At 37.1% G+C, this 14,095-nt stretch overlaps 3 protein-coding genes across 3 annotated transcripts; all 3 read left to right on the forward strand.

Annotated features, from left to right (window-relative positions):
* Positions 1-2,448: 2,448 nt before the first annotated feature.
* LOC131775002 (melanocyte-stimulating hormone receptor-like) lies at positions 2,449-4,731 on the forward strand. Its single transcript, XM_059091099.2, has one exon. It carries the CDS (start codon positions 2,579-2,581, stop codon positions 3,527-3,529), a length of 951 nt encoding a protein of 316 aa, XP_058947082.2. The 5' UTR covers positions 2,449-2,578; the 3' UTR covers positions 3,530-4,731.
* A 1,917-nt stretch (positions 4,732-6,648) lies between these two features.
* Positions 6,649-7,599, forward strand: LOC131783171 (melanocyte-stimulating hormone receptor-like). The gene has a single exon (XM_059099905.2). The coding sequence runs from the start codon at positions 6,649-6,651 to the stop codon at positions 7,597-7,599; it is 951 nt and encodes a 316-aa protein (XP_058955888.2).
* A 1,774-nt stretch (positions 7,600-9,373) lies between these two features.
* Positions 9,374-10,318, forward strand: LOC131783172 (melanocortin receptor 4-like). Its single transcript, XM_059099906.2, has one exon. The coding sequence runs from the start codon at positions 9,374-9,376 to the stop codon at positions 10,316-10,318; it is 945 nt and encodes a 314-aa protein (XP_058955889.2).
* Positions 10,319-14,095: the final 3,777 nt, after the last annotated feature.

Genomic DNA, 14,095 nt, shown 5'->3' on the forward strand with positions numbered 1-14,095 from the left:
TATTGGTCATAAGATAACATTCTTTCAAAGCCTCGCACGTTTCATTTGTCTAAAACATTTGTTGTTGAGAACATAATCATTAGATGTAAACATCGTCAAATTATGCAATATCTGATTTTGAGCTATTTCGCGAATTGCCCCTATAAAAAGTAGAGGCAGGCCCGCAGAGATTTTTACATATTACAGACTAGAATATAATAACCAGCTAGGTGGGTAGTTTCAGTTCCAGAATCGTTGTACATTTGGAGAAATTCAGATAAACGTTTTCCCTCTTTACCCGGCAACAAAAATGACTGAAACTGTACCGAGATGAATAATCTATTGGTGTGTTCACACTCACCCCAGGGAAAATTGAATGAATCAAAGTGAAGACGAATGATGTTACTATGTGTTGTAGAAGTGCCAATTTGTAATGTTGTATCTAGCTTGAGATGAGAAACAAACATTAACATTTTTTTTGCGACGTTTTTGTTTGAAAATGAGGCTCCAGGCCTCGAATAAGCAGCCGTTGTTACCATAGCAACAAGAGTGCTGCGACCTTTAAAAAGGGCACTTTTGTGCATCCCCCCTGAGTGCCTAACTGCATGCAAAATTTGAAGGGGGGTTGAAAATTTTCATTTCCCAAGATGTTTGATTCTCACAAACTTATTCTTAATGCTTCTGAATACAGCTATAATAGGAATTACATAATTATGCAATTGCCTACATATGTGAAACAGTGCAATATACGGTCATAAAAGTAATTCTATTATCGTCTTCCCCCTTGAAGGGTGCCTTGCGTATCAAATATGTCAAGTTCAGTACCTCAAGTAATAAGTGGCTTTGAGCAGCAAATAATCAACCGATTATGCCAAATTATCGAGTCAAAATTTAATCAGACATAGTTGAAAGTTTAAAATGTGCTTTATTTGTTGTGAAGAAACGGATTTAACGTTCTTCATTACTTATAAAATTCCAAGGTTGTAACTCAATTAATTCAAAAGAAAATATTCAAGGGAGCCTTTTTAATTTAGCCTTTCTTTGTTCTTTTAGGTGTTCCTCTCGCCGTGTTCTACCTATTTCATTGTGCTTTCTAACTCTAGCTTCACGTTTTGTTTTTACTCGCTCTACTCCTTCTACTTCTTACTCTCTGTGGTCACTCTGTCTCTTTCTTTCCAGCCTATTTTCACTTAAAACTCTTTCTCCACGAATTTGAATCGCAATAATATCCTCCGGTTGACATAGCTTTAGCTCTGCCGGTATTGTTGCTTTGCAAGTTGATTAAAAATTGCAAAATAATGAGAATTACCGTTCAACTGCAACTTCGCCAGTATGATTTCCCGCTCAAAATGCTGCCGATGCGCCTGCGCATTACCTTCTCCCTCACTCTTCGAATTTCGTAATAGCTCAAATAGTGACCGCAATGCAGTTGCCGCGCATGTTAAAAGTAACTCATTATACAGTCGGTCGTTTGGGCGTAATTCCAAATTTTTCGGCTCAATGGGTTACTATTATTTCATATATTTATGGGGCTACGATTCGCGAGCTCCGCTATAAAAATAGTTTAGTTGGTGTGGAGGTGCCCTGAGAACTTGACGATATGCATCGTTCAAAACTCCTTTATCGAATGAACACGACTTAACCGAGTGTTCAAGTGACTTATTTTAACTACGAGACCAGAATATTAATTAAGATATATTTTCTACATAAACGTGCGTCATGCACAAAATGCGAAAAATTGTATGAAAATGAATCATATCTGAATTTATACCATAATATAATCACGAAGAACGCTTTAATTGGTCAAAAAATAAGTCGACTATTATCTCGGTAAACCCGTAGAAAACTTAAATATTTTCCTGCGTTGAGAAATGGCGCCACACGGGACGAATTAATTTATTGAAGGTCTTTGATTGGAGGTAACGAAAGGACGCATTGAACGCCGAAAACAAGAAGAAATTTTTTTCCTAACATTACTCAAATTTTCTAATTAAAATGTAGCTTTACTAACTCGTCTTGCCGTTTCAAGGTTTATTTTTCTCTGTGCGGTGAAAAAAATTCAGAAATTCCCGATTAGATTTGCCGACACTGCTCGCTGAAAAGGAATAGAAACCTTTTCATGTTTTTCGCTTTTCACTCAGAAATTCATTAAAAATTTTTTCTGCGTGAGAACAAAAACCACTTGCAAGGTGGATGTCCACCCCAGATTTACATAAATTCCATTAGCTGTCTGCGATTTCAGCTTTCATTTCATGGTTTCAGCGTTTTAGAATAATTATAATATTTCAGTTTTGTTGAATCAATTCCTTCAGTTTCTGTCGCGGCCCCAAATTTAGACAAAAAATTAGTATTTTCCTTTATCTTTGGCATTGACCACTACACTAATACGCAACCGCGGTTTTCTTTATGTGTATATATATATAGACTGGCAGACAATTCATTGTTAAGTTGGACCTTGTTGATGAGATTGTCAACGGCTAGTAAGCTGATAGAAGGAGAGGCCGTGAGATTTATATTCATACCATAAACCTGAGGCAATCCTTGGAGATGCAAGCTTTCCTACAAGGTTAAATTAAACAAGGGCGTTGCAGTGGGAATAATGGCGCAAGCAAACCTATCTTATGATGCCGGAAAACAAACAGAAACGTTTGCACAATTGCGATGCGTGGAAGGAAGGATAGATGAGATACACACTCAAATAATAATGATCTCATCGATCAACATTTTTCTGTCCATTACTGCATTTCTTGGCAACACCCTGATCCTAGCCGCCCTTCATAAGGAATCTTCCCTTCATCCGCCATCCATACTTATGTATCGTTGTCTGGCAACAACTGATCTCTGTGTTGGTTTGATCTTAGAACCTGCCACCGTTATTTATTGGTTGTCCTTGGTTCACGAAGATTGGAATCTTTGTTTGTATGCGGCGACTACTTATTTTATAACAGGTTATACTCTGTCATCAGTCTCTCTCTTTACAATTACCACAATAAGTGTGGACAGACTTCTCGCCCTACTATTGGGGCTGAGATACAGACAAGTTGTGACTTTGAAACGAATATATTTGCTTCTTACCATATTTTGGACTTTTTCGATCCTTGCTGGCACATCGTACTTTATACATCCTCACATAGCTGTCTTGTGTAGCTACATCTGTATTCCACTTTGTCTGGTAACAGCAACGTTCTCGAACACAAAGATTTTCCACCGTCTCCATAACATCCCAAAGTGTGCTCCATCACAACAAGGTATCCAACAGCCAAGGCAACCAGCTCCTCTGAACCTGACTCGATACAGAAAGGCAGTGTACAATGCACTGTGGGTGCAGTTGGCACTGGTCATTTGTTATTTACCATACTTCATAGTCATAGCAGCTGTGGATAGAGGAAGGCCTCCATCTAACTCTACATTTGTTGTCTTTCAATGTGTTGAGACCTTAGTTTTCTTAAACTCCTCGTTGAACCCGTTTCTTTATTGTTGGAGGATTACTAAAGTGAGAAAAGCAGTAAAGGAGACAATCAGACAAGTACTTTGCTGTCCATGGAATTGAATGTTGTCTTTGAACGAGTCCTGAAACTGGTACCGTTAAAAAGGCAAGCTTTAAAGAGGACAAACTCATAGTAAATAGAATAAGAAAGATTGTAAGTTTTAAGCTCGGCAAATAAATAGAGAAAGATGTTTTTCGTCTTGTCACCTGCGTGGGACAAAGAAAAAATTCTGAGTCCCCATGAGGAATCGAACCTCAGACCTTCGGATTCCGCGCTCCGATGCTCTATCACTAAGCCACAGAGACACTACGGTGAGCTAGGTCTATACAAAGTTACTATAACACTCGTCGGATTTTAACACTTAGCCACGGAGACTCTATGGTGAGCAAGGCCCATTACGAAGTTCGAAGACGAAAAATATCTATTAAATTTTGGAAATCCTTATGATTTAATTTTTAAATGTTTTCATTAATCTGTTATTTATGCTCGTGTTCCGGTCCAAAATAATATAATAAGCAAATTCTTCAGCGCAAATGTAGAGCTTTTTAATACACAGGAAGATGTAACGTTCATTAGTCAATTGATTAGTCTGGCAGGTAATGCCTCTTTTCTAAAAGAGACCGTATTTAAGTAAGCCAAACTTTTAACCTATTTGTCATGTCATTAATTCTGCTCAATTTACAACCATGCTACTAAGATAATTTGGTCGGTGTGGAGTTGCCTAAACTATTTTATAATCCGCATCATTTAAAACTCTCCTATGGAATAAACACGACCTGAAAACGTGTTCTGGTGAATCAAACTATAGAATAGGTTACCTGTATCACTTAATTTTGTTTTAAATATTTCAGTTTTGTTGAATCACTACCTTCATTTAGACTAAAATATTCGTATTTTATTTTTCTTTGGCATGACTCAACAAAACCGAAACAACTCTGTTTCATCAATAACTTTAATTTCTGTCACAGGGTCAGACTAAAATAGTCGTACTAAAATATGCGTCGTTTTTCAGCCCAAAGTATTTCTAGCAAACCGAAACCCTCCACTCTGTATAAGTAATTCTATCTATGTAATGATAATTTGAAAAAATTTCACGTGGTGTATTTTATAGTCTTTGAAAACAACACACTGCTACGTTAATACGCAAGTGTTTGCTTTGTTAGTTTAGTAGATACCTCATTATCAGGACAACCTGTTAAGATATTATCATTGGAATGGTTCATATGTAAATTACTTAAAAATAATCTGAGGCGATCTTTGAAGAAACCAGCTTCTCTACAGATTAAAATAAATACGCTTTTTGCAATGGAAATAATAACACAGGTGACAGTTGGTAACAGTTATTTTCTTAAAAGCGTGATGATGATTGAAAAGACCAGAAAAACTCCAAACAATGAATTCACTAGATCAGCATTTGCAGAATTTTCAGATGGCGCAAATCTTGGATGAGAAACCCTTGAGAGTGCAACTGATATCGTTCTGATCTGTTCTTTATCCAACAGACGCATCAAGATTTTTTTTGGTTTCGTGAGTTATAGTGGGGGAGGGGGGGGGGGGCAAGGGACTTTGGGAGTGATCAGCCGTCGCCGACAGAGTATAAAGGAAGGACTTATGAAAATTCCCTGCCAATTTACTGCCAATAAGGGGATCAGGTAAATTTTATCGTGACAAGATCCTTCGCCCACCCCTCCCCCCCAACTCCCTCAACGCTGGTTCTTGGAAAATAATGTTAAACAGGTGCTAAAATTTCGAATTTCAACATTTACTAAATAATTAATTCACAATTCTGACAATTTTTTTTGGAATGTTCACAAAATTTAGGGTTCAACGAAGGAATCTGGCCACTTTGAGCGCTATTGTCGTTTATAGGAGGCTGGAAGTCTCGTACCCAGACCTTCTACGGCCAAGCGGTTAAAGTCAGAGTTACATGTGTACACGATAGGATCGGAATATCTTTTAAGCAGTAGAAGACTTTATCTACGGGGAGTTGGGATAATTCGAGAAAGTTTTGCAAACCCAAGAAGCTGTCGAGCCTTTGCATTACTTTCGAGAATTTTCTTATCTTTCCGAGCGGCATGGGAAAATTCATCTTTACTTTTATAAGTATTTCTCAGAAAGCACAGAGGGCGAGACATCGCAATCGAGATTATATCATTTTAATCTAAACACACTAATCGACCGATGAGAGTGCGCACTATCTCAAAAATTAAAAATATAAATGCATATTGAGCGCATGGGAATTTGAGGCGTTAATCAGTAACTTTTAATATGTGCAAACTTACGATCTCTTGTTGAATGACGAGGGAAAAAGAAAAAGTGGAAACCAACGTAATCTTTCAAATTACCATTAATTTCAGGAGATGTTAATTCCCTTAATTGGTTTATCACAGAAGCCTTATTACACGTTCAGAAATACCAAACAAGGTAAGCTTCGTCAAAAGATCCACTTTCGCGATGGATGAATTTTGACGTAGATGTACTTCTTGATCTTATCAATGGCTCACAGTCTCTCTCAGAACAATAAACTATTGAGAGATTTTTTTCTCAGTCAATAAAGAAAGTGTTACAACGCGCGTATACAGCTGTTTTGAAACCATTTGCGAAAAAACACTGGTGCGGAAAATTACTTTTTCAAAGAAAATATTTCAAAAAACTAATGTCTTTAAGGTTCTCCGGCTTTTTAAACTAAGCTTTCCATAGGTTTAGGTAATGGACGTCTCATTGTATCGTTAAGTGGCCTTGAGTAGTAAAGAGGAGTTTCCTCGGGATAACAAAGACTGGCACATTTAAAAAGTCGATTGAGTGAAGGGATGAATAATTAGATTATTGCTTGTGTGAATGATAGGTGGATCGATGAATATTTACTTACAAAAGATTGCAATAACGTGTCAAAGAAAGTGAGAAAAGGCCGAGATATGAATAATGTCCTATTAAAAAGTTATTTTTCGGTGACAAAGTATACCCCAGTTATGACAGCCAAAAAGCATTAAGTGAATCAAAAGAAAATCCTATGGGCGGTCTTACAGACAATTTAATAAGAAGACATGTTTCATATTGATAGGCAGCTGTTTAGCCTTTATCGGAAAGACTTTAAAATGCAAATCTACTCCACAAACTTAAAGCTATCCTCGAATACATTTACGAGCTACCTGAAATAAATGCTCCTTTAGCGGTGTGAATAATGGCACAAGAAAGCTTATCTAAATATGCTGAAAAGCAAAATGTAACCGAAACACTTGCACAAGTGCGATGCAAAGCAGGGAAAAATGACGACATACACAAGCAGTTGATATCAATCGCAACGGCTAATATTTTCCTCTGCTCTATGGCATTTCTCGGGAATGCTATCATCCTGGTCGCCTTACGGAAAGAATCTTCCCTTCATCCGCCGTCCAAATTGCTGTATCGTTGTCTTGCAACAACTGATCTTTGTGTTGGTTTGATTTCGGAGCCTTCTTCTGTTGCCTATTGGCTGTCTTTTGTTAGCGAAGATTGGAATCTCTGCAAGCTTGGGCTTGGCGCATATTTTATAGCAGGCCATACCCTTTGCTCAGTCTCTCTGTTAACAATGACCGCAATAAGTGTGGACAGACTCCTCGCCTTGGTGCTTGGGCTCAGATACAAACAGATTGTAACTTTGAAGCGAACTTGTGGCGTTATAGCCATCTTCTGGATATTATCGATGGCCGCTGGAGTAGCGTACTTTGTGGATTACCGTATATCCGTGTCCTATGGCTATACTCTTATACCACTGTGTCTAATAACAGCAACTTTCTCATACACAAAAATATTTCACCGTCTCCATCGAAGCCGCAATGAAGTACAAATTCTTGTTCCACAACAGCCAGGCCAACCACTTCCACTGAACATGGCACTTTACAGAAAGGCCGTGTATAGTGCACTTTGGGTTCAGGTTTCATTCGTCTGTTGCTCTCTGCCATATAGCATAGTAGCAGTAGTAGTGCCTTACGACAGACTATCTTCGAATGACTTTATACTCTTGTCATGTGCAGAGAGCTTAGTTTATCTTAATTCGTCCCTTAACCCGTTACTTTACTGTTGGAAGATTAATGAGGTGAGGCAAGCAGTAAAGGATACACTCAGACAAACGCTTCGCTGTCTTTGGGTTTAGTCTCTAGACAGGATACGAAAGTTGTCTCTGTAAAAACCAAATATGAAATATTAGGCCATTAGCTGGTTAAAAATATTATTTGTCGTCGATTTCGATCAGTACTGAGCCTAATTGAATCCAAATGACCTCCAAGAAGGATTATAAAGAACAGGGAATCACCATAACGGAAGAGAAGATTGTTCTATGTTCTCTATTATATGAAAGAACCGAGTTTGAAATACTTAGAACAATATTTTGTCCTTTAAATAACGAGGATGTTAATTAAATCATGGAAGCCAACCCTTACATTTGCACCAAATTTCGTTCCTCCGCGCCAAAATTTTAATGAAGGTTATTATATTTTTAATTCCGCTCGCCATTCGCCTGCGCATCCAAACTGTAAAGTACATAAATGTAGGTCCTTTTACCTTTTTCCTTTGCATCGCAGTGTGTAATTTTTTTTTCCTTTTACATAAAACTAATAATCGTATGTTAGCTTTAGTGCAATTTAGTTTTGTTTGTATTCTAGAAACCGAGTAAATTACAGGTTGAGTACCTGCCACACTTAAATTAATAACCAGTGCGTTTTCTGTAACTACCAAAATAAAAGAAAGACATTTTGGGTGCAGAATTGTTCGGAGGGAAATATTTTTGTCATTCTTCTCACGAAAAAACGAAAATTAATTTTTCTTTCAAACAAAAAGGGAAAGAACAGGTGTATTACATAAAGAGGTTACCAAGCCGAGTTACTGGCATTGGGTTCTTAACATCTAACATATTAAAGGGTTTTTTTAAATTCAGTAAAATTCTCATCAAATTGTCCGACCAGCTCTTCGAACAAGAGGTTCTGAGTTCGAGCAATGTCAAATCTTATAGCCTTATAGACTTGCAGCAGAGATCTACCATAGATGTTTTTTTCATTAGTTGTGAAAACAAAGCTTAGAAAACAAATTACAATTGAATGAAAATATTTATCCCAAAAGTGCAAACTTTTAATCAAACTGATTAAAAGACAGTGTCCGAAAAAATAATTTCTGAGGAGCCTTAGTCGCAAATGTTGAGAAGTAAAGCAAGTATGAATTTATTGCTCGTATTCTCCTCAGTGAGCCCAGATGATGTACAGGCTTGAACTCTGGCAAACTAAAGTACTCTTTGAAACACATTATTTTAAACTTTTTCCAGAAGGAATTTGCCAATGGTGTTTAGAACATACGACTACGTGCGTTGAATATATCTATGTATAGTGCCAAATAGAAGAGAACACTGAGGCCTCTTATTCACTGAGAATATCAATTACATGCACCTCTATTTCATCTTTTGCTAGGAAAAATGCGAAAGACAAAGATAAGATGGACAATTTTCGATTGTATTATGTATGTCCTTCCGTAGTGGTGCGGAGTTTCTCTGAGACAGAGACTGGTGCGTTAAACTAGTTGATTGAATGAATGAATAAGTGAATTATTGCTTGCCTGATTGATTGATGGATCGGTTAGTATTTACGTAAGGTATATTGTAATAAGGTACACGAGAAAAGGCCGAGATATAGATATTTTCTGGTTGCAAAGTTATCTTTTCATGACAAATTACTCTCCCGTTATGACAGCCATGGAATAATCAGGGAATCTAAACATCCGAGCAGTTTTGTTTATAATTCAATTGGCGCCCATGCTTTATACTATGATAGCCAGCTGTTTCGGTTTTATTGGAAAATACTTTGAAATGCAAATATATTTCACAACCATCGAGTATACTTAAAAGCTGTCGTGAAGTAAACGCTCCTTTAGGATTGGGAATAATGGCACAAGAAAGTTTATCTAAAGATGCCGGAAAACAAACCGAAACGCTTGCACAACTGCGATGCGTAGCGGGAAAGAATGACAACATACACGAGCAGTTGATATTGATCGCAACGATTAATATTTTTCTTTGCTCTATAGCATTTCTTGGAAATACCCTCATCCTGGTCGCCTTGCGGAAGGAATCTTCTCTTCATCCGCCATCCAAACTCCTGTATCGTTGTCTCGCAACAACTGATCTCTGTATCGCTTTGATTTCAGAGCCTTCTTCTGTTGCTTATTGGCTGTCTTTTGTTAGCAGAGATTGGAAGCTCTGCAAGTTTGGGCTGAGCGCTTACTTTATAGCAAGCCATACCATTTGCTCAGTGTCTATTTTAACAATGACCGCAATAAGTGTGGACAGACTCCTCGCCTTGGTGCTTGGGCTCAGATACAGACAGATTGTAACTTTGAAGCGAACATATGTTGTTATAGCCATCTTTTGGATTTTATCTGTGGCCGCTGGAGCAGCCTACTTTGTGGATTACCGTATATCCGTCTCCTATGGCTATACTCTCATCCCACTGTGTTTAATAACAGCAACTTTCTCATACACAAAAATATTCCACCGTCTCCATCGCAGCCGTAATCAAGTACAAATTCTTATTTCACAACAGCCGAGCCAACCAGTTTCACTGAACATGGCACTTTACAGAAACGCAGTGTACAGTGCACTTTGGGTTCAAGTAGCATTCGTATGCTGCTCTCTGCCATATAGCATAGTAGCAGTAGTTGTACCTTACGACAGACTATCCCCATATGACTTTATACTCTTATCATGTGCAGAGAGCATGTTTTATCTTAATTCGTCCCTGAACCCGTTACTTTACTGTTGGAAGATTAATGAGGTGAGGCGAGCAGTAAAAGAGACACTCAGACAAACATTTCGGTGTATTTCCGTTTAGTCTCGTGGCAGGTAACGGAGGTTTTTCCTCTGGAGAAACCAAACTATGAAATATTAGGCCTTAAGTTGATTAAAACTATCGTTTTGATAGAATTACAAACAGCAATCAGGCAATTTAACCCATACGACCTTAAAGTAGGATTAGGAAGCACGATGGAATCACAATAGGGCAAAATTAGAAAGTTCCGATATTGAAGCACATTATTTTGTCCTTTGAGTAAGGAGAATGTCAATTAATTCATAGAAGTCAACTCTTATCACAGGGTTCAAAATGTTTGGGTTTAAAATGTTTTTTTTTTCCTTTTGTGACAAACTTCGTTTTTCTGCGCCAAAATTTAATTTTGTTCATTGTACTGTTAATTCTTCTTGCCGTTAAACTGTGCATCCAAACTGTCAGTTACACCAACGAAGGTTACTTCCGCTTTTTTCTTCGCATCGCAATGTGAAAAGGTTTTCTTTTGCATGAAACTAATAATGGTAATTTTGTTATGAACCAAATAGAATAACCAGTATATGGTACAGGGAGGTCATCGATCCGTGTCAAACATTGTTAACATCTGTTTCATCAATATTGTGTTTTGAATTGAAATTATCCACTCATTTTCCGACCCACTCTTCAAACATCTCACTGAGTAATTATTTCGATAAATGTGTAATTTCATAACCAGACAGACTTTCTTCGAATACCTACCATAAATGATTTAATTAGTTGCGCCTGAAAAAAAAACCTTAGAGAGCAAATTAAAATTGGATGACAAATATTTATTCCAAATGCAAACTTTTAATCAAACTGATCAAGGACGAAGTGTCCGAAAAACGAATATTTCAGGATCTTCATTCGCGAATGTCAAAAAGGAAAGCAAATATGAGCTAATTTTTCATATTTTTCTTGATGAGTCTAGGTGATGCACAGATTAAACTCTGGCAGGCTAATGTACTTTTTTGAACCAATAAGTTGAAAACTTTTTAACAAAATTAACGGTGTTATTGAATAGCGGTAGCTCGTGCGTGATGAATATAAGTGGACTGCTGAATGATAGAGTATATTGCAACCTCAGAAAGGCCTCTTGTTATGTTGTCTAACGACTGATATTCTTAATTCTCAACAAAACTCTGGCGCCGTTCATATAATTGATCCATTCTTGTTCTACATTGATTCATGTATTTTCCACTGATCTCGTTGTGGGTTTGTATAACTTCTGTAAGAAGCAGTCTATATATGTCCCTGTAGTGGATGGTTTTGTCGTTAAACTATCTTGGTCTGTATGAAAAAATACAGCAACAATTTCTGCTTGATATAATTTAGTATGTCTCGGTGCAAAGAGCGCATTAAGAGCTTACTATTGGTATTAATACATATCTTTTAAATATGTAAGTTAATCCTCAAGATTTAGGTTAACAACCAAAGGGGCTCTACTCAAACCTCTAAGATTCAAATTAATACATTTCAACCATAACAGATTTAGCAAATCATAATATCATAGGAGTTTGATGTCTGATAAAGTCTACAAGTTTTCATGAAAAAAAAAAAGCTCAGCTCAGTTTAGCTCCAACCATGCTTCATAGACAGCAAGTCCTTAGATACTCTTTTGTATAGTACACATAAATTGTTGGTTGCATTAGTCTTTTGCTATCTATCGCACAGGAAAGCGGAACTACGTTTTGGTGAAGGCAAACCGTTTATGAATGTGCACTGACCTTAGTTTACCAAAACGCTTCACTTGACTCAATTATCATCACTATTTTTTTTAGACGTAAGATCGAATGACTCGTTGAGATTTACATCACGTGAAAATTCATCGATTGAAGTGTACTTTATAAGATTTTCACCTATGAAACCAAGAGGAAGTCAGGCTCTTGAACATACTTACATGTATGGATGACGGCAGATCCTCCCTTTTTTTCGGGCTCACTGTTAAGAATTGGTTGCTAATGACGATTAATCAGAGTATCAATGTAAAGTTCATCAACTGAAAATGAATTGTCCTATGTAGTCCTTGGAACAAATTTTTCCTCACATAATACGAAGACATGAGTTTATATTTTTTTTTTGCAAAAGAAGGTGGCCAAATTTTACCAAACTGAATTCCAAATTTTAAATCTCTTATCATACTTTTGATAATACTGTAATCAGGATAGATCCTCTGTTTTTAGAAACCTAAAAGTCTGTCACCACTTAGGAAAAATACTTAGAGATGAGAAAAACGGTGTGTTGTTTTCTTTTTCTTCATCAACGAAAAAAATGGCTTCACCGAAACGTTCCCCGCTGATGTAAATACGAGTTGATATTTGCCGGACTATATATCCTCCAAACGACAATCCATGAGCGTAGCTACCGTTAATCCGATCTAAGATGCTTATTCCATTTGCCCATAAACAATACGTAGCAGCGGACAAACGACAACTACGTTCGAAGGTTTCCCTGCCATAATTTCTTTCATACGAATTAACACCTGAACTATCGGGCTTTTTCCAAAACCAGTTGGAAACACGGCCAGAAGATCCTTTCCAGAAACTGGTATAGAAATTGCTTCTTTTTGTTCTTTTTGCGTGAGACACATCAAATTCTAAAAGACACTAACTAGTTTTAATGAGTTTGCCATCTTCTGCATTTTGCCGTAAAAGCAAACTGTCCAAAGGACACATTTGGCTTGCGATTGACAACTGGAGCTTAACCGCACTAATCAGAAACTCCTTTCGTGGGCGAACAGAGTTTCGCAAAAAAACAATGACCTCGGGCAGGTCCTGTTCATTTCGCAATTACGCCATGAATCAACATGACCTGCCAACATTCACCGTTTCTATTTATGTTTCTTTGGAACTTGTGTAATAATGTTGAAACTGCGGCGAAAAACAGTAACTTGTAAAGACAACAAAAAACTGGACTCGATAAGGTTAATCATAGGATTATGGCCTTAAGCAGAGCCACTTATTATATTTTTTGATGTTTTCAGGTGTAATTTGTTTAAAAAAAATTGCATTAATAAAAAAAATGATCAACTGGAAAAGTCGCTAATAGTGTAAATTCAGCTGGCAGACTGGTTGTCTAGGAAACAGTAGCAACCCGTGAAACTGTGTACAGATTGCTCAGTTGTGCGAAGATTGCACAAATGATAATGAGGGAATCTTATTCATTTCTAGGTATAATTTTTCAAATTAAGAAAAGTATCTTTTTTCATGTTTTCATAGGAATAAAAGCAATGCCAAAAAATACGGAACCTTTCGATAAAGCTCAAAAATCTAATAGGATCCATTTAAAGTCATATTATCCTAGGAGACAAATTTACGCTGTTAGTTTTATAAGTTCAGCATCTCTTTTTCATGCTAATTTCTTAAAAATTAAAACTCAACCAAATCTCTTCTTGTTTTATTTTCCAGGAATTTGGTAAATAATTTAAAGTCACTTTTGACATATTTATAATGTGATAAGCAGCTGTTTAGCTTTTGTCAGAGATGAAAGAAACGTTGGTTTTTAAATTCATGGTAAAAAACTGAAGCGATCCTGCTGGATACTAACGAGTTCCCTGTTGGTTGAAGTGAGTACCAACCACGTGGAAGGAATAATGGAACAAGTAAATCTATCTAAAATTGCAGGAAAACAAGCCTCACCACATGAAGGCCTGATCTGCGCGGCATTAGGGAAAGAGCAAACACAATCATTTGATATTTTTCTCAGTACTCAATATCTTTTTTTCAGTTGTTGCGTTTCTTGGGAATACTCTGATCCTTGTCGCCCTTCACAAGGAATCGTCCCTACATTCGCCTTCCAAACTCTTGT

This window comes from Pocillopora verrucosa, chromosome 7 (genome assembly GCF_036669915.1).
Source record: "Pocillopora verrucosa isolate sample1 chromosome 7, ASM3666991v2, whole genome shotgun sequence".
Classification (NCBI taxonomy): domain Eukaryota; kingdom Metazoa; phylum Cnidaria; class Anthozoa; order Scleractinia; family Pocilloporidae; genus Pocillopora; species Pocillopora verrucosa.